The sequence below is a fragment of the Alligator sinensis genome, unplaced genomic scaffold (genome assembly GCF_000455745.1).
Source record: "Alligator sinensis unplaced genomic scaffold, ASM45574v1 scaffold308_2, whole genome shotgun sequence".
NCBI classification, from domain to species: domain Eukaryota; kingdom Metazoa; phylum Chordata; order Crocodylia; family Alligatoridae; genus Alligator; species Alligator sinensis.
In genome coordinates this window covers 1,338,856-1,363,657 of record NW_005842082.1, presented here as the reverse complement: position 1 = coordinate 1,363,657, position 24,802 = coordinate 1,338,856, and the positions used below count along the sequence as shown (strand labels likewise).

The 24,802-nt window shown below is 41.6% G+C and overlaps 1 protein-coding gene across 4 annotated transcripts in view; it reads right to left on the bottom strand.

Annotated features, from left to right (window-relative positions):
- GDA (guanine deaminase) overlaps nucleotides 1-24,802 on the bottom strand; it is a 72,099-nt gene that overhangs the window by 43,633 nt on the left and 3,664 nt on the right. The window contains exons 2-5 of one of the 4 annotated variants that reach the window (XM_025204455.1): nucleotides 19,414-19,458; nucleotides 16,984-17,072; nucleotides 8,742-8,918; nucleotides 1,645-1,816 (exon numbers count right to left, since the gene is read on the bottom strand). In XM_025204455.1, the coding sequence (XP_025060240.1) occupies nucleotides 1,645-1,816; nucleotides 8,742-8,749 (180 nt within the window). In that variant the 5' untranslated portion in view covers nucleotides 8,750-8,918; nucleotides 16,984-17,072; nucleotides 19,414-19,458. The remainder of the gene's footprint in view (nucleotides 1-1,644; nucleotides 1,817-8,741; nucleotides 8,919-16,983; nucleotides 17,073-19,413; nucleotides 19,459-24,802) is intronic. The other 3 variants (XM_025204457.1, XM_025204456.1, XM_014520066.2) reach the window with 3 other exon arrangements.

Here is a 24,802-nt window from a genome sequence, read left to right as displayed (position 1 = left end):
GCTCCAAGAGCCACTCTAATTAAAGTGCCTGGAGCATCTCATGTATCAGTATCCCTGGGCTGAAAAATGGCGGTGGGGGCACTAAAGCTTGTTCAATAAGCTTTAAGGTACTCCCGCTGCCATTTTTCAGTGCAAGGACATTGATACACAAGGTATTGAAGTCTGCTAGAGCACGGTAATTACCATGCTCCAGCAGACTCAGTTAATCAAGTCTGCTCCGACATGGTGTAATTACAGTACATCTGAGCAGTCCTGCTGCACGTGTATAGGTGCCCTTGATTCTCATACTCTTTGTTACTTTTCTCTGAATCCCTTCCTGCAGTATTCTTTCTGAGATAAATTAGAAATATTATAGTCAGTAATCCAGATGAGACTGCACATTACTTTAAAAAAAATCATCCTACATCCTAACATTTCCCTAAGATTTTTTAATACAGCTGCACATTCAGCAGAGATTTTTACTGAGCTGTTTATAGCTGTTTATAATGTTCACATTTATTTCTCAGGCTGATAAATATATTTAATCTAAACTATGAATAGATTCCTTCATTGAGTAACATGTTCTTTGAATCTGTTACCTCTCTGGCTGGTGAACCCCAAGGTAATTATAAATAGTTACTGTAGGGAGCAGGGACCTCTTAAGTAAGCCATTGTGGCCGCATCCGGATGAGTGCAGCCACGCAGTATGTGACGTTGCAGACCCATCTGCAGTGCCACATACCCCACAGCATTCCTCACACTGCTGCCTTGTAGCACGGGGGCGTTTTTGAACCCCAGGAAATCTGGGGGTTAAAAAAACCCATGCCAAAAAAAAGCAGGGTGGTGCATGTGGTGGCAAGGCATGCTGCCCAAAACCAGAGCCTGGCCAGCCGAAGCTATGTTCCAGCTGCTGGCCAGGCTCCCAGATGCAGGAGCACTGTGGCTGCAGCTCCCTGAGGCCCCCAAGACCCCAAGCAAAATTGCTGGGACCAACACAGTTGCTGGCCCCAGCCTCCCCAGCCCCACTGAGGGTAATCTGCTACTTGTCCCTGGGGAATGCCCATGCCAGTGTACACATAGCATGGGCATTCCCCAGGGACAAGTAGCAGCGGCACAAGGTGTGCCGCTGCTACTTGTCCCTGGGGAAACGCATCCATGCTCATTTGGATGCAGCCAATGAGGCCTTTGTTTCATAAACTGACATGTGATACTGATAATGCAGTGTTGAATCTTTCATTTTTGATTAAGGCCATAGTGAAACTGGCAGGACAACACCCAAAATAGCAGGATTCTTCAGTCTTGTATTTATCAATTAGAGCAAAGACCTGAGTAAAGGCTAAAAACTGCTCTGGTGACATTAGTAGACTTTCTTCTCCTTGTGACAGATGAAGATTAGGCATCTCTTCTGATGTCCTGACACTGTTAGATCTATACTGATCAGATACATTGCAGATTCAGCCAGTCATTACATGGTATCAACTCATTTGCAGACCAAAATTATAAAGGGAATAATCTTGAATAATTTTGGTATTCCCAGTTTATTCAGTTCCCTTGATAATATTTTATTTGTTGCTCAATTGTAATATTAGCTTTTGAAAGCAAAAACATTTTGTAAAATATGCATTTATCATAGAAAAGTAGGCAGAAGACATTTGCTGTACTTACTACAACTCTTGTGTACACTTCTTCAGCATAGTCATTATCTTTGAATTTGGCTTCTGTTGGGAATGTGTAGGTTTTTAACCACTCCAAAAGAGGTAGATCTACTCTTGTACCAGTAAATGAATATTGAGGTGCATGGATATGTGCATCAACCAATCCTGGCATGAAGAATTCACTGGAAAAAAAGAAAACTATAGTAAATTGTCTAGTTTTTAAATAACTGTTCTCAGAGATGACCCAAGTGGGGTACAGGGCCCAGGGCAAATCAGCCTGTGTGGGGCCCTGCCCTTGCACACCCCAGATGTGAAGAAGCAGCGGTGGATTCAGCAGCAGGGGGAGGTGCCAAGCAGCTGGTGGTGCCGAGCAGCTGGTGGTGCAGCACCGAGTCACCATAGCTGCTCTGCCTGGCCTGGGGCCCCACAAAGTGCATGGCCTGGGGCAGTCACCCCAGTTTTCCCCACTATGGACAGCCCTGACTGTTCTTGAAGTATAACATATGCCCTTGTTTTAAGTAAGAAGTTTGCGTTTCGGGCCTTAGCTTGAGTGGTCAGCAGACTTGACTCTCCCAGACCTTCAGCAAGCTCAGACCCCTTCTACCTGTACAGAAGAAGTTATTTTAATACTGTGAAGTAGTTGGCTGTTATTCCATATGCAGACTAGATACTCAGGCTAAGTAGACAGTCAAAAAGCCCAAGGCTGAATCGATTCAGTCTTTGTAGGTTAGTCTAATCTTCAGAGATTAAACTGAGATACAACTGGACAGACATTCACTTTTGAGTCAGGAAATGCAGCCACATGCCTGCAGTGGTTCAGTCCAGAAGCCAGGGGGTGCTAGAGCAGAGCTCTCTGGCACATAGCCAGCATGGGCTGTGTGTTTGCTTCCTCTTCCTGCTGCACCCAAGGTTTCTGGGATTTGCAGTCCAGAATTACAGCAGCAGGACTCTACAAAGTTAGTCATCACTTCTTTCTGCTTTCACGTACCTCTGAGATTTGTAGTTCACATTAAGTTTTTATCGGGTTGGGCCAAGGCAGCTCTGTACTCAAAGGGATGGAAGTTTAACCTCCCTTCCTGGCCAGAGACCCCAGTCAGGGTTTGCCTTGTGGAGGGACGGAGGGAAAGCAGAGATTGCCCCAACCCTTCTCTGCTGGAGCAGACAGCACAGCCCAGCATGTTAAAAGCATGAACATGAACTTTTCACAGCATGAAAAGCATGTTGGGATGCTGGGAGACTATGATTTAATTTGAACTAGGACAGACGGGATCTGGGACAGAAGTTTCATAAACCGGTTTGACCCAAATCAGTTAAGTCTGATACTACATTCAACCAAGTTTATCTGAAACCAGTTTCACTCATTTTGAAACTGGTTTATGTGCACTGAACATCTGTTCTGTTACAGGATTAAACCAGTTTTTGATTACTTAAACCAGTTGTATGTGTAACGTCTGTCCCTAGCCTAGAGGGAAAAGCAATATAAAGAGTTCTGGTAAGTAATGCAGCTGAATCAGCATTAATTCAGTAATATTTTATCAATCTATTTAAAGCAAATCTCTATGGGAAAAGTGTAAACAAAATCATTAGAATTATCTAAACTGCAAAGGCACTTGATTATGGTCCTGGTCTCTCCACAAAGCATATATATAAGGCTGTGTGAAACAGCACCGTTTTGTTTTGACTTCTGTTTCACCATTTTGACAGGACAGTGTTATGTTTTGAGTTTTATTTCATTTCAAAAGCACTGTTCCATTTAGTTTAGTCAAAACTGTTTCGCTGTTTTGCCCATAGGCTATAATGGGGAAGCATGAAACTGCCTATAACTTTGTCATTTCTTGCATGATTCAAATGAAAACAGCAGGGATGGTAACTCTTTCTGAGGGCCTGAAGCCTGCCAAGCTTCACAGACATAGGTGCAGGGGTTTTTGTGAAACTGCACCTCAAAGTCTTGAAAGCAAAACTCATGTCATTTGTAAGTGTGAAGGCACAGGTGAAAACTGCAGACATGGTAGCCCATACTGAGACCATGAAGCCTGGCAGGTTTCAAGGAGATAGGCGCAGGGGCTTCTGGGAAACTGCACCTCAGGCTGCTGACAACCAAGACTCGTGACATGTATGACTTTTTGTGTGTGTTAAGGCGCTGCCTCACTGGTGCTGGGGCCACAACACAGTAGTGTGCCTCAATGAGGTCTCCTCCTCCCCTACAGCCACATCTCATCCACCACTTTAGATGACAACAGGTATAACTTAGTAAGCAGCACAGTAGCACCAGCAGCATCTCAGGCAGCCAAACTGTCACAGAGCCTTTCTTTCCTGTCCTGCAGGAGCTTCTTCTCCAGCAGCTGCCAGAGAAGTCTCCCTGCTAGCCCCAGCCCTGAGGCTTATATGTGCCTAGAGCCCTGCATCCTCCTGGTCAGGTGCTAAGGGTGTTGGTCTAAGGACATGGCACTGGCAGACAAGGTTCTTTGGGTCTAATTAATCTGGTATCTTTTAGTAGACCAACTGAATAGTTACAGAAATATATCTTAGCAAGGTTTCGGGTTGAAAAACCCTTTGTCACGCTGAGGACGCACCTGTAGTTGGTCTGTGTGTATGCTGTTCCTGGATGGAAGGAATAGTAAAGAAGCCAGAGGCTGGCATGCAATGCAGGCAAGAAAGCCAGTCAGTCAGTGAAAATGGAAATGGAGAGCATTGGGGGGTGAGGGACAGGCTGGGGTGAGGGGAGGGAAGGGGAATGTATCAGCACAGGTAAAAGTGGTGAGGTACCTGGGGAGTCAGATGTCCGGCAGGTTGTAGTGTATCAGAATCCCAATGTCTATATTGAATCCATGAGTTTCTGTACCTAGGAGGCTGATGAAGTCCAGTTCATAGACTTGTCTGTGAAAAGTGGTTTGTAAATTCAAACAACCACTGAACCTCGCTAATCTTATCACCAGAAGCCAACGTCTTACAGCCCAAAACACATCAAATAGATCCAGGCCATGCCATGACAAGACACGCAAAACCTGCCAATAATATCTCCAGTATGGAGATATCTTCACAATACAATACATATCTCCATCAGGGCACCAAATGCCCTGATGAAACATACGTGGAGACACCAAGCAACAACTGCACACCAGAACGAACTCACACTGAAAATCTATCAAAAACAACAACAAAACACCACCTGTCTCCAATCTCTCAGGCCTGATCTTCAGTGGGAATTTACAAACCACTTTTCACAGATGAGTCTATGAACTGTTTTCCCCAGCCAGGACTGTGTATGTGCGTGTGGTGGCTGGAAATTATGGCACCTCCTACCTGCCTTTCACTAGGGGATCCTTGGTTCTGGCATTTCCCGGGGTTGCCATTCTACCAACAGTCCCACAAGACCTCCTGACCCTGGCAGAGTGTAGTTTTAGTGGTCATGCACAGGACCTGGAGCCTCTTCCTTCCCCATAGCCCAATCCCATAGCTCCAAGTTCATCTGGTATGGGAGCTCAGCAGGTACATGTTCTTCCCCTTCTAGTTGGTGATGCAGTGAGTTCCCCTCCAGCTTTGAAAGCAGGGTATTAAATGGTTTTAAAAAATGAAAAAAGGAAATAGGTGCAGACAGAGTGAAGAGGGTGGCATTCATTTCATCTGCACCTGGAGCTTGGGGAAACCCAGCAGCAGGAGGTTCACCTTCAGGAACACTAGCTGCTCTACCAAATCAGGATCTAAGCAGGTGTGGTGGGGTGTCACTACATCCCCAGAAATTCTGAACACCCTCTCACTTGAAACACTTGTCGGTGGACAGGACAGGTGTTCCTGGGCAACTGTGGCCAGATCCGACCACATCTGGCTGCAGCTTGCCCAATAGGCCAAGAGGTCACACAGCAGCGGCTCCACATCCTCGGTGAGATAGGAAGCCACCAACGCCTAAGTGCTACCTGCCTGATGCCTCTGAACCCCACCATGGAAGCCATGCCCTTGGCCCACATTGGCAGTACCTGTGGTAGAGGAGGAGACTGGCTGGTGGATGGCATGCTAGCATGGGTCAGTGGATCTCCTTCTTCCACGTCCCCCTGCCTCCGCCATTCTGCCTCCCTGACTCTCTTTACCATTTCCTCCATCCACAGATTCAGGGTTTGGCTGCTGCAAATGTTGCCCTGCACCCTCGGGTCACACATGGCAGCCAGGACGTGGACTGTACTGGTCCACAAGGGATCAAGCCATTTCCTGATGCCTTCCTTCAGCCTCCTCACCAGTGCCTGCACATCTGGTGATAGTGGCTTGCCCCAGCCATGAACATTGATTCCTTGGAAGTTCTCCATTTGGTTTTGAAGTTCCCTCACTACAGGGATCACCAGACTAAGGAGGGCATCACCAGTGCTGAGGGTCTTGGAAAATCTGGGAGATGGTAACCCACTCAGCTCTGTTAAGGGGACCACTGATCCCAATCTCCCTGAGCAAGGCCATCTCATGGATGGCCTTCTATTGCTCCACCAACCCTTCGAGCATCAGGTATGTGGGAGTTCCACGAGTCTCCACAACCTGTATGATTTTGTGCTCTGGCATGTTCAGCTCTACTTGCCCCCCTGGATGCTGCAGTGAAAGTAGCCCACCACCTCCCTGCATTTTGAAATGAGCTGGCTCAAAGTGGTAGTGGTGGCACCATCACTGGCAGCCCTGTCCCCCTCCAAGGCATCCCTGACTACAAGGTGGAACTTGTGTGCCACACAGCGGATGCCAACAAAGTTGGCATCATGGACCACCAACCATATTGGCCCCATTGTTGGTGACCATGAGCCCGTGGGTGAGCTTGCCTTGCATAATGAGCCACCCCTGCACCAAGCAGTTCATGGTCCCCATGATCTCTGTTGCCATGTGGAACTCATTCATCACCTCAGCTTGAAGGAGTGCCCACCGATGACCTGACTGTGCCCTTTGAAGGAGAGGTATAGACGATCTCCACCCTGGCTGCTTCAGATGTCAGAGGTGAACTGTAAGGCCACCTGCGTACCTGCCTTGTGCAGCTCTTCCCTCAAGTACTCTCTGCATGCGTCATACAGGGAGGGCTGAAGGTGGTGCATGCAGACACTTGATATGATGGGGCCACAAGTGCCATGAGCCACCTGAACCCTGGCCGCTCAAGTAGGGAGAAGGGCTGGCCATCCACAGTAAGCATCTCCCCAGTGCTCTGGGTGATCTTGCTTACCCTTGCAATGTGCCCCCCTTTCTGTCCACCTTTCCCCCCACTGTTCCAGGGTGGCCTGCCTCTGCTTTGGGGGCAATGGGGTCTTTGGAGTGAGAGGGGGAATTGTCTTTGGGCATGCTCCCACTGGTGCCAGGCTGAGGAGGAGCAAGGGTAAGGGGGTGGTGCCTCCAGAGATACATCAGCATCCCTGTGGTGCTCATGTGTTTTGTTCCCTTGCCCCGGCTGGTTTTGGCTTGGCAGTGCAGGCAGATAACGTATGTGGGATCATCCAACTCAAAATGATCCCAGACCACACTACCCGCTCACTTCTAGAGTGTGGGTGCATGTGTGAATGCTGCAATTTCCCCCTCCTCAGCGGGCAGAAGCACAGCAACAGGAGGAGTGGACTCAGCTGAGCCACTTGCCTCCGCAACCTCTACCTCAGCCTCCTCTGAAGTGCCTTCTGGAGCAGGAGACCTCGCTCTAAGGGAAACTTTAGGGGTGTGGAGCACAAGCTGAGATGATTCCCCCTCCTTCCCCAGAATTTCACTTGCTAGGGCACTCAGATCCAGATCCACCTCCAGCTCTTCCTCTGGCATTGGAAGGCTCAGCATGGGAAGTGAAATTGGGGTGGAGGAGACTGTCATGTTGGTGCTGGTGCTTGTTGTCATGGTGGTGGTGGTGGTGGTTATGGCTGGTGCTCTTGTCACAGGCAGTGGCACAGGCACTGCTCCCCTCTACTTTCTGCCTGTACTAGAGGAAGCCTCATGCCTGCTTGTTGTAGCAAAGAGTCTGCATCTCAGTTTTGCAGTGGGAGGGAACTTACATCTCTCCCTCTACCCCCTCTTCCGCCCCTCCCTGAAGGCTTGCCAGCTGCCTTTCCAGCACACTTCATGGTGTGTTTCATAGTGTCTTGTCTTTATAAAAATATATAAATGTATATATGTCTTCCTACATAAATTCTATATTATAATAAGCAGTATAATTATGAAATTGAAAATAATCAATCAATGAATATAATAATAAAATAAAAGGGTATAGAAAGAAAGCAAAAGGTATTGCAGAATCCCACTTGCTAGGCTAGCAAGTAGGAAATCAATGGTAGTAGCCTTTGTTGTCTAACGCTGCTGAGCTTCTGGAAGATAGTTCAGTAACTGACCTCAAGGCAAAAGGCAAGACAATTCAAACAATGCTGCCTTTTATGCTGTTTTTCCATCCCTCCCCCAAAGCACTGGGATTAGAAGGGACCTCAGAGAAGGATCAGAGTCACTGACCAGCTACACAGTCAATATCAGAGCAGTCCTTCCCGCCTCTTCCCCCTCCCTCTCCTTACTTTCTGTTTCCCTGCAGGCAAGCCTAGCTTCAGCTTTGAAACTCAAAATGTTTTGAAAATTTTGACTGCCCTTGTTTCATTTCAAGGATGTTTTGAAGTCCTTCATTTCATTTTGATTTCACTGTTTTGAGCTTGAAATAAGTCAAAACAGCATTTTTGAAACTCAAAATGTTTTGAAAATTTTGACTGCCCTTGTTTCATTTCAAGGATGTTTTGAAGTCCTTCATTTCATTTTGATTTCACTGTTTTGAGCTTGAAATAAGTCAAAACAGCATTAAAATGAAACAGCTGGTGAAATTTCACACAGCCCTAATATATATTATTTCAACTACAAAGGCACTTGATTATTCTCCTGGTCTAGTCACAAAGCATATATTCTCTCCCCCTGGTCTTACAGGCTTTGGGGGCCTAAAACTGCCTTAACCACACATTTTCACCTCCTCCTATCTTGTACAATCTTCTTCTACCTTTTTGCATCTTCACCTATCCCTTCCAGATCAGTTTTTATATTATCATCCCATTGTTGCCTTAATTTATCTTGGGATATAATACCCCCACCTCAGCTTCCAAAATCTGCCTCACATGCCTTGTTGCTTCTCACAGTATGCCCTACCCAGTCATTCTCTGTGCTCTTGAACCTTGCTCAAGACATCAGGTTTTTGTGAAGATCCACAAGCTCTTAATTATGCATTCTCTTCCATACTCCATTTTCTTGTACTTGACCAAATATTTTCCTGAGCATTTTGCTTTCAAATACTTGCAGCCTTTCACCATTTCCCTTTGTCAGCATCTAGGATTCACATATAAAAGAACAGGTTGAAAAATTATACTATATTTGTTTACCATAATTTCCCTATAAGAGATATAGACTCATTTCTCCTTTTATTTACACTAGTGAAAATAATGAGGTGACTTTGTTACATCTTTGTCAATTAGTGGAGAATCAGGCCCAATCATGCTTCTTAATATAGGCATAATTGGGCAGGTTCATTTGACTGATTAGACTATCAGGAAGGCTGTTCTATTCCTAACTTAGTTTTCCTATATATAATCAAGTAGAGATCAAGATTTAATAAATGATGAGTCACTTTGTCACTCAGTGGACCTTCAGAGAGTCAAAAAAAATCTCATTTTGATGTCTTGATATAATATTGGTCTATTTTTGCAACGATTTTTTATTATCATACTGAAGTGACATCACAAGGAAACTATTACAACACAATGCTAGAAAATCGTTCTTTGATAGTCTGGAATAGATAGTGAGGCAGAATCAATCTAAATTACGTGGTTTTCTGTAAGCAGCATAGTTTAGATTGGAAGGGAAAAGAACATACATTCACCGTTCAGTGGGGGACACAAATTTTAGACCAGGTTCCACCATTTTTAAACCAGTCTGTGTGCGCCGGAATTCTGTTCTGTTAAGGGTATAGAGCTTTTTCTGATCACTTATACCTTTAAAAGTGTAATGTCTGTACCTGGCCCCTAAGAGACTGCTCAGACTTTCTTTCACTCCTTTTCCCCTTAGTGTTGAGAAAGTGGGGATTTCTTCTTTTTATCACCCTCTTACTTCCTTCAAGCTTTGTACCAGACTAAGCCTATGCAAGATAGTTTCAAAACGATGTCAGTAAATCTAATCCATTTTCACAGCAATTTCCACTTTCACCTGCTGTTTCAGGTGTCTAGCATTGTATTTAAAAATCCTGTAATTCAGACACTCCACATGATCAGTGCTCCAACAAGACATACACATTTCACAGTTGTTATACACATAATCCCCAAAACTACTGTAGTTTGAGACTAAACTTTTGAGCCACAAGTGGGCGCAGATAGAAGTGACAATTTTTGCTTGATCTGGCCCCTGAAAGTGCTCTACAGCTATGACCAAACAGAAATGCATGGCTACAAAGCACTTTAAAAGGGTCCAATCCCATAAAAATCTAAACTCTTATTGCATGAGGATTCAGATGAAGATGTTTCAAAACATAGCATCTTCTGTAACTTGTATCTGCAAAGCCTCCCAGCTTCCAAGCTGTTTTCAGAATGGGAGGGGGGGAAGGGGAGTGGAAGGAGTTCAGTCCCCACTGGAGGGTGGGGTGAGTGTATTGGAGCCCCCGCAAGGTGGGGGCTACAATACACTAACGCGTATTATCATACTAACATGACTTCACAAGGAAACTACACACATTCAGCCTTTAATGGGGGCTTTTCAGGGGGCTCCAATACACATACCCCACCTTCCAGCACTGGCTGGAGAACCCCTAGAACAAGCTCCCTCTGCTCCCTTTCCCCACTCCCATTCTGAAAACAGGGATAGGCTGAGAGGGAGGAGTAGCCATTGCTACCAGAAACCAGCTGCAGACTGGCAGCCAACAGCTAGATTCCCCTCCCCCCTGGACTCAACAGTGAACTTCTGTCTGGTCCAGGGGATTGTTGTAACTCAGAACATTTCCTGCAAAGTATTCTCGTTACAGCAGGGAGCTGCACTTCTGTCTGCGCCCAAGATGTTCACAGATGCCAGGTACAGACCCAGGACCATTTCATTTCACCTCATCTGTTGAGGTATTTGTGGCTCTGCAAGATGTATTTCATAGGCTCTTAGTGATTTTATGTGAAAAAGGACCTCCTTTACTGTTAAATCAGTAGACATTTATGATTTCCTGTAACTCACTCCTAGTTTTGACATATGCATGGGTCTTATTTTGTATACAAATTACCCAGGAAACTAATGTGCCCAGGAAACAAGATAGAATTTACCTGTGTCACAGGAAATGCAAACCTGGGAATTAATCTTGTGAATAAGAAAGGAGCTCTGCCATTTACCAGTTCATCTACTGAAAATCAAGAAATGTGGACCCTGTTCCAACAATGAAGAATGATTTTTTTCTTCATGCTACAAAAGTGATTCATGTGGATTGTTCTTGGACTATGTGCCTTAAGGAGATGAGGAAGTTTTCTTCCCCACCAAAGGATGAAACAGATTTCAAACAACAGATGTCTGTTGTTTTATTATTTTATTACACCCCTTTACGTGATTGTGTTCCATTCCATACAAGACAAACTATAACATAAGATGTAAACTAGCCTCCCTTCAACAGTTCAAGACAATGGGAGATCCTAACAAAAACAACTAAGAGATACCCAGGAGAGAGACTAAAAATGATAATGGGAATGTGATAGAAGTGGATGAAAAATGAGTCAATAAAGCAGAAATGATGGAAAGTGAAGCATCATTCAGACTTGACACTAGCAACAGATACTGTCAATGACAGAGTTAAAAGATAATCAGACAAGTGCTAGATGGAGCACCAGGGAAGAGATGAGTTATCCTGATTTCACTTTTATAAGAAAAGAAAGTAGAATGAAGTATTTATAAAGCAGACAAATAATCTGTAACCCGGAGATAGCACCCCTTGGGTGCCAGGAAATGTGATGAGATTCTGATGAATGATGGAGAGTTTCCATGTGTCGTATGCACTACAGGGCCAATTATATGTATGAAGGAAACTTCAGTAGAATCAAAGATGACGCCACTAATTTAGGAAAATAAGTAAAGACAAGGTCAAATGCAAAGAACCTTTGTGAAGATGCATTTTGAGTTAAATGCAAATGAAAATACAAAGTCAGATTCTGATTATCAACTCACGGCTGCACCAGTCGAGAGGAAAAAAGAAGCTCTAAATTTTAAAGACAGGAATGCTTTCTGCAAGGATTGAGAAGAATGGAAAGGGAATTATCTGGAGCCTCTGCTTGAACAAAAGAGAGACCACACTCTTGGAAGCAAAATTTACCACATAGATGGACCACCTGTAAATAAGGAAGATGGTGATTTTCTGCTTGTTTAGAAATAACTAATGTTGGTACAAACTGAATGACTAGGGCTTGCAGCAATTCACAGAGTAATGGTAATAAACAGCATGGAAAAGAACATTTCAGTATTAGGCTATGTGGGCCTAGAGGAAATTTTCCTACCAGTGAATATTAAAGGGGAAACTTGGGGAAAAAGCTAGGAAGAAGACAAAACAAAATGGAGACAGAAAAGCTCAGCGCATGCATCTACACATGCTATTAATTCAAAGCAATAAATTTCAAGAGCAGTCTGAGCGGGAGTAAACTACTCCCAGGCCACATCTACATGAGATGCTGACTGTGCAGTTGTTACTGAGCACTCATTTAGTAATGACACAAATAGTAAATGACTGTGCAGTAACCAGAGTTGCTGTGCAGTAGCATCACCAAACAGCGTTTAGATGACTCTGACTACACAGTAGCTCATTACTACTAGGCAGTAGCATCACATCATGCTTCATGCCACACAACGCTACTGCACAACAATAACGAGCTACTGTGCAGTCAATGTATCATGTAGGCACAGTCCCAGGCACAGCACCTATGCATGCACCCCAGACAGCAGCAATCTGAGTCAGGGCATAGCAGTTTACATAAGGGCTGGGGGCACAGGGGGTCACCCTCGGGCTCCAGGAGGTGGCACTGCGAGGCAGAGGAGTTGGCTGTGGCAAAAGGGTGCTGAAAATTTAGAGCCATATAACTAGGCAGCAGGCAGGAGTCTAGACTCTTGCTACCTGGGCTGACCAGGCACAATTTACACCTATGGTCAGCATCTACATTTATGTTTAATCACAGTTAATTATCATGCCACAAGATAGTACTGGCCCTGACAGTACTCTTACAGCAGCACTAATTCGTTTACTGCAGCCTTATAGCAACACATATGTAGCCGGTGATGCTTTAGTCTGCAACTAATTAGTCTGCTCCACAGTTAAACACACATGTAGACACAGCCAATGAGTCTTATTTTATAAATGCAAAAGTTACACGTGATAACATTTGAAGGTGAAACACCTGTGTTGAGGGAGAAGTGAATTGGAATGAGAAATAGTTGGTTAAAATGAGTAAGTGCCTGAGATAGTATTTCTGAGGGAACTGATAAAATCGAACAGAAAGAGATGTTGGCAACATGGGTAAAAGAAGCTAATATAAAAAAATGAAGTGATATACTGTTTTATTGAACAAAACAGAGAATATTCCAATCAAGGGGAAACAGTTGAAAGGAAGGAAAGGAAGTGAACTCAATGACTACTATAGAATACAAAAAGGCATAGTGGGAAAACTGCAGATAAATGATGTAAGTTTAAAAACCATTGCTCTGGCTATAGGATGATTTCAAATTATAGAAATGCCAGGTAGAAAACAGCAGTGGGATAATGAGGAGTTCTTGGAATGAGAAATATTTACTCCTCTGACTGCTCCATCTTAACTAACAAGTTACTTGGATAAGTAAGTCCTAGTCTTCACGAGTAAACACTGTAGAATCAGGCCTGATGCTGGATTTGTATTTATATGGCTGGTAAAAAAATGACTTCTTCATGTGCTACACTGAACAACCACAAGATTGAAAAATCTGATAAAATGAACAACTAGGATGAGGTACATTTTTGTGTGACGTACAGCTGAAGTTGGAGAAACTAGCACCGAAGGAAAATAATATTATTAGGTTCATGAATGTGAACCAGTTCTGAAACAGTCAAAGCACTAAAAACTGGAGTCTAGAGATGTTTTATAAGCAATGTGATTGGTGATTGTCTTCTCAGAGTGACTATGGGCAAGTCATTCACCTGTCTGGGCCTCCATTTATCTATCTGTAAAATGGGAATAATGATACTGGTCTCCTTTGTAAAACACTTTGATGAAAAGTACTATAAAAGAGCTAAATGTTATCATCTTACCTATTTATTTCATTCTCACAGAGGGATGTAAAGGCAAGTTAAATAAACAGTTTGACAAATAATGGCCAATACTCTATATAACAAGTTTTGCTAGCAATTCCAAACTGAACTTACACTATTCTAAATCCCTAATTGGACTTATACACAACTGTTTACATTGGCCTCCTGAACAATGATATGTGCCAGTATTGTAGAAATCAAGGTGATTAGCTGAAAACATTATTTGGCAGATTCTTAATATTATAAAACAATCAAATCTCTAAAATTATGGACATACTATTATATCTTCATTCATCAAATGAATCAAAGCTCTATTTGTTTTAGGGATGCATAAGCTTTCATGAGCAAAAGGTCACTTCATCAGATGCTATGAAGGACATGCAGAGAACAGAAAATAGCTGCATGTCCTTTCATAGCGTTCGGTGAAATGAGCTCTCACTCACAAAAGTTTATGCATCTTTGATTCAATTGGTCTCTAAGGTGCATCTTTACCCTGCCTTCTGCTTGTCTTTGGACTAACTATCTCTCTCTAACCTGCTTTGTATTTGTTTTCAGTTTATAGGAACACACAATGGTTTTAAAAATGGACCCTGAATGATTTTAGGTATACAAGGAGATCCATGCTTAAATGAAAAACAGAAAAGCTTCTCTGACCAATATTTAAAAGACTGGGTTGCTGGCATGGCAGAAATTGTTTTTTACGAGTATCTTATAAAATGAATGAAAAAAACTGAAGAATGTCATGTGATTTGGGATGAAGGAATACTTTACTGAACAATGAACATTAGTGAGTATACATATGATCTTTCATGAGGGGCTGAGAAGTTAGTGTAGCACTTCAACATTTTTTTTTACATTCTTGATCCTTGCCCATATTTTACATTATCGAATGCAGATCTTTTTGTTCAGTTTTGAAATCCATAAGGACATTTTGCTAAAAACAGCATATGTCATATAAATATTTTAAAGTCAAAATTAGCCACTTTTCCAGGGAAAATGATCCTATTTCTCTGAGGTGGTTCATTTTTTTTCATAGAAAAAATATTTTCATTCAAGGTATTATATTTTCCACATTAAAATAATTGTGTTGTCAAAACTGTAATAACACAATATTTCAAGTATGAATCATACAAAAGAACAAAGAGAAAACGTGTGAGAGAAATTCTGTGCAAAAAAAAGGCTGGATTTCAACCTAATACATAAAGCAAGTTAAGTAATCTAACTTAATTTGTGTTAGTAATTTTCTAGTATAGGAGTGACCACCCTGTGACATGAGTAGCATGGGCAGCCTCTGTGTGTGGCATGTGGAAGGATGAGGGAGAGGGAAGGTAGCACCACAGCAGACCGGGCAGGAAGCAGAAAACAGAGCAATAGCTCTGGCAGGGAGCATAGGGCAGAGAGCAGAAAACAGCAGCAGATCAGCAGGGAGAACAGGGTAGGGGTGGAATGCATTTAAGGTAGGGAAGGGGATTGGAGTTGCATTATGGGAGAGCCTGGGCCTTGATTTCTGGCATGCTTGCCCAAAAAATTTGACCCCCGCTGGCCTAATCTGGGACTCCCTGCAAACTAAAACAAATTATATTTAATTCCTATCTGTCAACTCAACAGTGACAAGGAGCCAAATGAAGTCTTTCCCGTCAATTGGTTTCTGTAGTATGATATTCTGTCACATGTTTGACCACAACTCTTTTGCACCTGAATTTCCAGGTGCCTTCCATCTAAGAATTAACCAGATTTGAAACTGCTCGTCTTCCAAAAATAGATGAAGGCAAGTGGTTTCACTTGACACTCTTGTCGGAGGGAGCTGGAGCCTGCTGTAAGTAATTTTTCCTTCCCTGTTTCCTGTTTATGGAGACCCACTCTAGGATTTCCAAGGAAAGAGGAAGCCCACACAGGTCCCAGCATGGAGGCACAGGACCCAGGGAATCCCCAGTACCCTTACCTAGAACTCTGGGGGCACATCTGGGTAAGCAGAGGAACCTGACTTTCCCCACTTACCAAGATCAATCCTAGGGAGGCATCTGAGTAAGTAGGTAAAGCCAAGCAGGTGCTCCCAGGGCTTGAGGGGCCCAGTTCTGTGTGGGAATTCCCAGGGTGCACATGACTGTGCCCCCCAAGCTCTTGCAGACCACATCACCTGTTGTCTCACAGCATCAACAGACACATTAAAGGCACAGCTTATCTGCTTCATTTGGTAACATCCTTTTCTAGCCTTAGTTTCCTGTATGCTAACTGTCCCATCTGAATAGCCCTTCAGTTTTATCAGACCAGCAGTTAAATCAAATAGACGTCGTGATATCTGGCAGCTCTGCCAGAATTTCTAGGCAAAGTGTTACCCACACTCATTAACTAAGCTGCTAAGGTTTCAGATGTGGTCTAAAGGCACAGCCTGTCAAAATGGAAATAGATGCAAGCTTAGATTACTGCAAAAGTGAGCATTATTTACTGTTACATAAAATGAATAAGTCATTTCTAGAGACTAAATATGGAAATTCAATCTGAGAGTTATGAATCAGCAAACACAATTCACTCATGAATAAAATAAGCAAACTGGCTGTCCATATTTAGGGCCCATTCAAGGTACCTTATACAGGCAAAACTCCCATAGACTGGGGTTACAAACAGAGTGGTAAGCATGTGTAGATTACCTGAATTCAATTTCCAACTGAAGTCACAAACAGACATTGCATTTGTCCCAGGACAAACCACTTTATCCCAGGACAAAGTGCAATCATTCAGATGTCCACGTGTGTTGTCCCAGGATAAATCCTAAAAAGGTTCACGGAATAAGAAGTACTAACAGTTTATCCTGGGACATCGCAAAGTACATCTGAATTGTTACCCTAGGATTGCATTGCTGAATCAAGGGCAAAAAAGCACAATGCATTCAGCTACTCACTAAACCCTGATTAGAAGGACAACATGAGTACATGCCAATTCTGAGATATTTCTGTTCCAAGATAAATGCAGGCACTTGTTCAAGGGCAAATGTGACATCTGTTCCTAGCCAAAGAGTATTCTTTGTTTGCATTTATGCACATATACCTGTAGTACATTCGGAAAGCAAACTGAAAACACAAAGCATAAATGAAACTAAACCAAAATACATACTGATTACTAAGTTCTCTTATATCAGATGCTCTGAAGCCCCATTTCTTAGCCAGTTGCTCTTGCTGGTCAGTTTGTTCCAAAAACGCAATCTATAAAGTAAAAAAAAAAAGAAAGAAAATCAGTTAATGATTTTTATATTGCATTTCAGTACAGCTAATGTTGTGTGCATATATGAGAAGTCATAATCTGCAGCACTGGATTTTTATTAAATGTACACTCCATTATAGCAAAAATGAGCTAGTATTAAAATACTCGTTCTTCTGACTATGGATATCTAATTTCTAAATGCTTCCTTCTTGTCCACTGAACGATCCAACCTGTGACTTCAGTTGGAAATTGAATTCAGGTAATCTGCACACACAAGAAGTCCATCACTATTTCACTGGCAGAAGTCCAGCATCCTCCTTCACTCATTATAATACCTAGTGTACCAATTCTTCTAATAGTAACAGAGTTCTCAGGTTACAGCTGTATAGTAACCTAATGGAATATACAGTTACAATGTTCAGAAACATAAGAGTCAAAATAATGTACTTGTGTGTATGATCAATATGCAGTCAGATATTCTCAGTAACTGTTCATACCACCTCTATATATTTTTTTTAATTAGGTAATGAAGATGTAATCAGGAACTAAGAGGAAAAATTATGATAATCTAGTGGCTGAGCTGAGTGGAATGACATAATTCTTAACAGGTCCTTGTTTGCTCCAATATTCTCTGATCCAAGCCCCAGGTTTGCTCTTGATTCTCAATGGATATCAATTTTATATCTGTCAAGTTTGTTTTCTATCACACACAATGATGACAACTCTCAGTGCTCATGGATGTCATGCTAGTTTATATTTTTCTTAAATGCACAGATCTTGGAGTTATGTGTTAATGTGAAAGCTCAGGTTTCACTAATACAGAAGTGTATTTCAGAACATTTTGATTGAGGAGAAAAGTCGGAAGTCAGAACCAACTTTAAAAACCCCCTAGATCCAATATTCTATATGATCTCTTTAAATCTCCTGATATTTAAACAAATGTCATTACTTTTAGGAACCTGATTTATGATACTAGAATGCCAAGGATTCTGCACATGCCAATGGCCATGTTATATTTACTCATGAAACAAACAGCTGAATCCAGACAAATAAAGACAAGAAAATAACAGGCAGAGAGAAGATAAGGTTAGTTCAACAAGTATATCCACCAAAACATACCCATTATTTGTATTAAAGTTATTTTTGTATATATAATTATATATATTAAGGACCCTACAGGCTCCGGTCAGGAGCAGGGCTCCATTTTAAGTATTCTATCAAAACAAGGCACATACACATGCATTTACGGCACCTGAATAAACTGTGGAGCTTATTGCTCCAGAGTTGATTGCTCCCAGGCGCACCATTTGAACATGCACCCAGAACAAATAACTCAGGAGCAATAAGCTCCGCAGTTTGTCCAGGCACAGCACGTGGAGCCACCCAGGGTGGCAGGGGACTCTGGGGGTCAGCCTGCCAGCCCAGGGCTCCTCCCCCCAGCTCAGTGTGCTGCAGAGCGGGCTGGCTAGGACAAAAGGCAGTTTCAGTATGGGGCTAGCTGACAGGCAGCCCCGACACTGAACCACTCCCATGCCCCAGTTAGCTGGTCAGCATCTACACGTACACTGCTGAGCATGAAAAAAACTCCACAGCAGGGTAGTACTTGTATTTACAAGTACTGCGTTCTAGCGGAGTTTATTATTTTCATGTGCCCTAATAGGGGTGCATGTGTAGACACTGAGACATTTACTGCACAGTAAATTAGTCAATTGTGAAGTAAACATCTCATGTAGATGCACCCACAGGGTACAAAGATAATCCTGTCCCAAAGACCTGACAGTCTAAGGACTTGTCTGAGCAGCATTTCTGTTTAGAAACCAGTGGGTGCATCTACACAGGCCATTATGGTGCCGTCTTTACTGCGCCATCATTTAGTACTTCATTTTGTTGTATTAACCTTTTATAGAAGCAGAAATTTGGCTGCCATAGTTCTCCTGCTTTACCTGTGGCAGGTTAAGGTGTTATGTCTTGTGTTGTGTCAGAGTTGATGGTAGTTTTACAGAGTTTAGGTTATGGGTTTGTATAGGATGGTTTGGATAGAGATGCGGGTGAGGGAAAAGGTTAGACTAAATGACTTTTGGAGATTCCTTCCAATCCTACTTCTCTATAATTCCATGATTTTATGATCTTTATGCTGGCATAAATTTATTAACCCTATGGGAGTTGTTATCAATATTTAAACCAATATAGCTATAGTAATACAAAATTCTGTGAAGATAAGCTATAAACAAGATGTAACTGGGATACAGCAAACATGTATAGTCTGCTTACATTTTTCACTCAAAAAAACTTACCAAGTTTTAAAAGAGATAGGTAAATAATTGTTAGTCTGAAGTTACTTACAAAAGCTTATGCTTCTCTGAACCAGTTAGCTTCTAAGACTCCACCCTAAACACATTTTTAAAAATGCATTAAACTTGAGACCTTAGCATCCTGCTTTAATATAAATATTCACTATTAATAACAATATTAGCTAACTATAAGAATAATAACATTATAATAAAGTAACACTCACAAATAATAATCATAAAAGACATGGATATTTACATAAAGCAACATCTTTTTTCAAAAAAAGGAGGGGCATGTTTAGCATGTCCAGCAAGTTCAACAACTGAACAGTTAAAGCTGTTTTATAATGCAGTCTTACCAAAATTTGTGACAAGCAATAAAGTAAATGTCAGAGAGCTCCTGGAGTCAAAATGGATGTGGAATGACTAATTCTAGCTACTGAACAAAACTAGCAAGTTAGGATAAAGAGAGACAAGCTTGAAATACCAGATGGCAAAGGCTGGAAACAAACTTGTTGCTATGAAAAAGAGTGAATATTTTAGACTCTTACAAAATCATTATTCAAGTTATGTTGAAATGGTTCAGTTCTAAAACAACAAAAAGCCACTCTGGAATCAGTCACGCAATATCCGTCCTACCTTGATATATCATACAGTCCTAACAGAGATAAAAATCAAACAATAAGTTAGGGCTATAGGAAAGGTTAAGACTTGAAACGCACTGAAAGCAGAGTGGGTTTAGGCTCTCGTGCTTCCCAGGAATGTCAGTCTAGGTCACTGAATGTTCAGAAACATGGGCTGATGCTATTGACTCAGATATACATTTCCTCCAAAAAGTCCTCTACACACTTGAGCATATATTTAGCTGACTTCAAGTCCTACATGTCCATGATATTTCATCTGTGTTGGCAGTCCCTTGGCCATAAGTGGGCAGTTCTGTGCCTTGAGCAGTGGCAGAGCACAGGCCACAGCTATTTTTGTGTCCTTCCTAAGCTGGCACCTGAGGCTGGTGTCCCAGTTATCCCCTTCTTGGTCACACTACTGCTATGGGTCAGAGCTTTCATTGCTTTATATTTTGCACAATCACTTACATAGTGGGCGCATCTACACATGCTATTAAGGCAAAGCAATAAACTCCAGCATATATCGCACTGGAGTTTATTGCTCCCAGGTACCATGTTTACACATGCAACTGGAACCACAGCACATTAAGCCAGGGTGGTGCAGCCCCACACTGGCTGCAGCCCTGGGGTCAGCCTACCAACCCGTGGCTGCTCAACATGCTGCAGAGCGGCTGAGTGGGGCATGAGGATACTCCAGCGTGGGGCTAGCTGGGAGGCAGCCCCCAAACTGAAACACCCTTGTGCCCCAGCCAACCCTGTCAGCATCTACATGTATGTTGTGGTAGAGTAAATCAGTTTACTCAATAGCATTGCACGTGTACACACTGAGAATTACTACAAAGAAACGAGTCAACTCTTCAGTAAATGTCTTATGTAGATGTGCCCAGTAGGAAGTGGGCTACTACAAAATGCTACTAGATCATAATGGTACTGTATGGGTGCATCTACATGTGCACTTTACTGCAACACTGACTATTTAGCTCCACGGTAAAGCTTCACCATCTATGCATGCAACGCTATTAGAGCACACTAATTAACTCTGCCGTAGGATAGTACTGTCTGGGACAAGTACTATCCTGGCAGAATAATTTACACTGCTGCAACACATGTGGAGACAGTGATGAGTCTGGCTGGGGCTTTAGCAACATCATGCCCCAGGCAGCCCCTCTACAACATATTGAGCCAGTGGAGAGCAGCCCCAATCTGGAAGGCTGATCTCCTGGACTCCCTGCCAGCCGGAGCTGTTCGGCCCCAGCGCAATGTGCTATGGTCCCAGACACATGTGAAGATGTTGTGCCCAGGAATAATAAACTCTGGCACAAACTACACCAGAGTTTATTCAGGCACACTAATTGCATGTGTAGATACACCCTACTATACTAATAATTACAGTGTCTAATAAAAGCAAGTAGTCAGCCAAGGACTGTATGATGAGAGAGATTTTTTTTTAGTCCTTCCTCATTATTTCAGAAAGGTAAAAACATTGCAGAAATGACTTAAAATACATACTTTTCAAACGAAGTGGGTAGAAACCTAATTACAATTACAAGAAACCTAATTAGTACAATTACCTAATCTGGAACTTGTTTTTCCATGTAGTCAGGGAGCTGTGAGGGTCTTCCAGTGACAGAAAGCTAATGATTTGATGCCCCCATTCAACCTAATGGGTTGAAACAGAAAGAAAGAGAACCATCTCGTGTAGAAATAACCCACCTGCCATTGGCAGTGCTGATTGGTCCTGAACAGAGTTTGCTTTCTTTCTGAAATTATTAACAATTTGGAATGAATTAGTAAAACTTTTGAAATTCAAAATGGACAGCAAGTTTTCCGTGGTCATTTAGCCATACTTCCTGCTCACCGTAAGGTTTGGGAACCAAATATTTCAGTGTAGGAAACCAATCACATAGATTACTTTATTTGTTTGTAGCTGAAACTTATTTCACTTCCTCACTTACAAAAATAAGCTGACATCCCACTTTCCTATTCTGTTCACTACCTAGTACTTCATATGTAAGTACGAGACAGACAAAAGCCTTGCCTTGCACACGTTTCCACTTTGTCATACTGGGGTTCTGTTTTTGATTCTCAGCTGCTAAATACCACTTTTTCTCTCTTTTAGTGATAACCAGTCTCTCAAAGAAAATGGGAGATGAACTGAAACACAGTTTAATGCAAGGGATAAATAATCTGCAATTCTCAGTGACATTCAAATTAATTTCTATATTTTTATAAGGTGCACCATGTCTTCTTCCTATGTATTATTACACTTACAGCACCTAATTTATTTCCACGGGGATTAATAAGCTTCATTTTGGTCGATCCACTTGGCATTAAATGTCCCTGTCCAAATTCACATAAATAATTCTGGTTAGTGAATGTATTTGTACAATTCAAATGTTCATCTTCTGTCTTGGATTTTTTTAATACATATGTAAGTGCTATATCTGTATATAAAGTATTCTGGGTAAGATTTTTCTTTATCTCAACCCAGTTCCAAGTCCATTGAAATTAATGTCAAATATCTCATTAATTACCATTACATTTAACCAGTAAAACTCTCTAGGTGCAGAATTGGGCCTTTATTTCCCTCCTGCATTCTCTTGTCTGTGGAAAAATTCTTAGCCATGATAGCTGTAATTGCATTAATGAAAAACATGAATAGCTAAAATTTTAATAAAAATACTGTTCAAGTTTTACAGTGACATGGTGAAATCAGATTCTAGACACACAAAAAGAAAGACAGAGCATATAGAAGAGAGAAAAGAGACCCAAAGAGTTTGTAAGACCTTTTTAACTTATCTTTCAGCACTTTCAGTACACTAAATCCCACAAGTGTCACCACAGAGAAGCAGCTCTTGAAGAACAAGAGTTACTGGTAAGTAACCTTTCTTTTGAGTCATAATTGAGCCTGCTCCACGTTCTAATTAGAACGCTTCAGCTGCATCTCAGCATCATGTGTATTAAGTGCCCCACATTTCAAACTAGCTGTGGGGGCACTTTAACTAAAGCCTGTTGAATAAGCTTTAGTTAAAGCACTCCTGTGCCCATTTTGAAATGCAGGAGGGCTTAATACACATGATGGTGAGCCATTTTAATTAGAGTAGCTGTCCAAGAACTGCTATAAGCCTCCCACCTCCACTTCCAAGCATGTGTATAGGCAGCCTTTGTTTTGAAGCCATAGATATGGTTCCTCCTTACTTACAAAAATAATGTTTTCTCAGAAAATTACAATAATTTAAGGTATACTGTTACTCACACTCATAAGCAGTGCTGGTCCACTGCATGTATTCTAATACATTCTCAAGCATTGGGGCATGTAAGGGATGTTAAGAATCCATCCTTGCCAGTGGCAGAAAGAGCACACTTGCAGTTTTATTATACCATGAAATGTGAGTTCTTAAAATGATAACACTAGAAAAAAATAGTTTTGACCATTTTAACATGGGTGACTGGCACCTCTTAAGTCTGGAAGTCAGTGGAGTCTTTGCATTGCTTTCAATGAGTTTTACACCAAGCCTTTAATAGGCCACAAATGAATGCTCATAATAGGTCTCAAATGAAGAAAAATAGGTGTCAAATCTAGGTGAATTTGGAGGAAAGGCAAGTGTCAGGAGTAGGCATGTAAAACTGGGAAAATTGTGGGAAAAGGGGCTTAAGGGCTACTAAATTCAAAGTCTGTTCTTCACCCCTGCCAAATTTCATGCAGCCTGGGTGAATTTATTGTCCTTCAGCAAAAAAAGTCCTTTTTCTGCAACATATCTGTAAATAATGTCCATTAAAATCAAGTGGACTTCACAAGATACTGAAATCTACCTGTACAGAGCTCACTGTTGGACTGAGGCCTATGCTGAGTTCTATTAAGGTATTAATATAGCTTCCCAGCAGATCTAATCCTGTTCAATTAGTAGTAGTGCTCTTTTTTTAACAGGCTCACATCGTTAATAATCACAGAGTTATAGACTGCCTGTCATCTTCATAGCCCTTTAGTCCTTTAGTTAATTATTCCATTATTTTCTTTTTACACGTTTGTCTCTGACAGAAGCAAATGTCTAGGATAGACTATACATCATTGTGGATAATGTACTATTCTTTCAGAATATATATTATAATTATTTCTATATTTCATTTTTACTGAGCATGAAATGTCAGTTTTAAGAATTGAAAGGGAAATTATGGTTCAAATTTACTCATTTGAAAATAAAGCATTTTAAAATATTAAATAAATCAGTCATCCATCATCTGCAGAAGTTAGACAAGAGCCCACTCAATGCCTAGTTGCTTAATCGTGTTGAGGTGGACTTTCTATCCAAGCCCAAATTGCTTAATCTAGGAAGTTCATTCTTTAAATTACCAGTTACATCTAGCTAACTCTTTACACAATATGATATATGCTTGAACCCATTGCTTCCTTATACATACTTACATACACACACATATATGTGTTTATGTGTATAAATATGTATGTGTGTGTATATATATATTAGTATTTATGTATATATAATATGTGTGTAAGTATATATGCATATATATACATATATGTATATGAATATATATGTGTGTATATATGAGGAAGTAATGTGTATACATTAATGGGTATATATATATTTGTGCGTCTGTGCTTGTATATGTATGTGTGTGTGCATGTGTATACACACACACACATACATATATGTATATATGTGTGTGCGTATATATATACACGCGCATGCACATATACATATATATACTCTCACACACTCACACACACACACACAAGTGAGAGAGGAACAGTGGAGAAAAAAATCCTGGTCATACTCAGTTCACTCTCCCTTTCAGCATCCA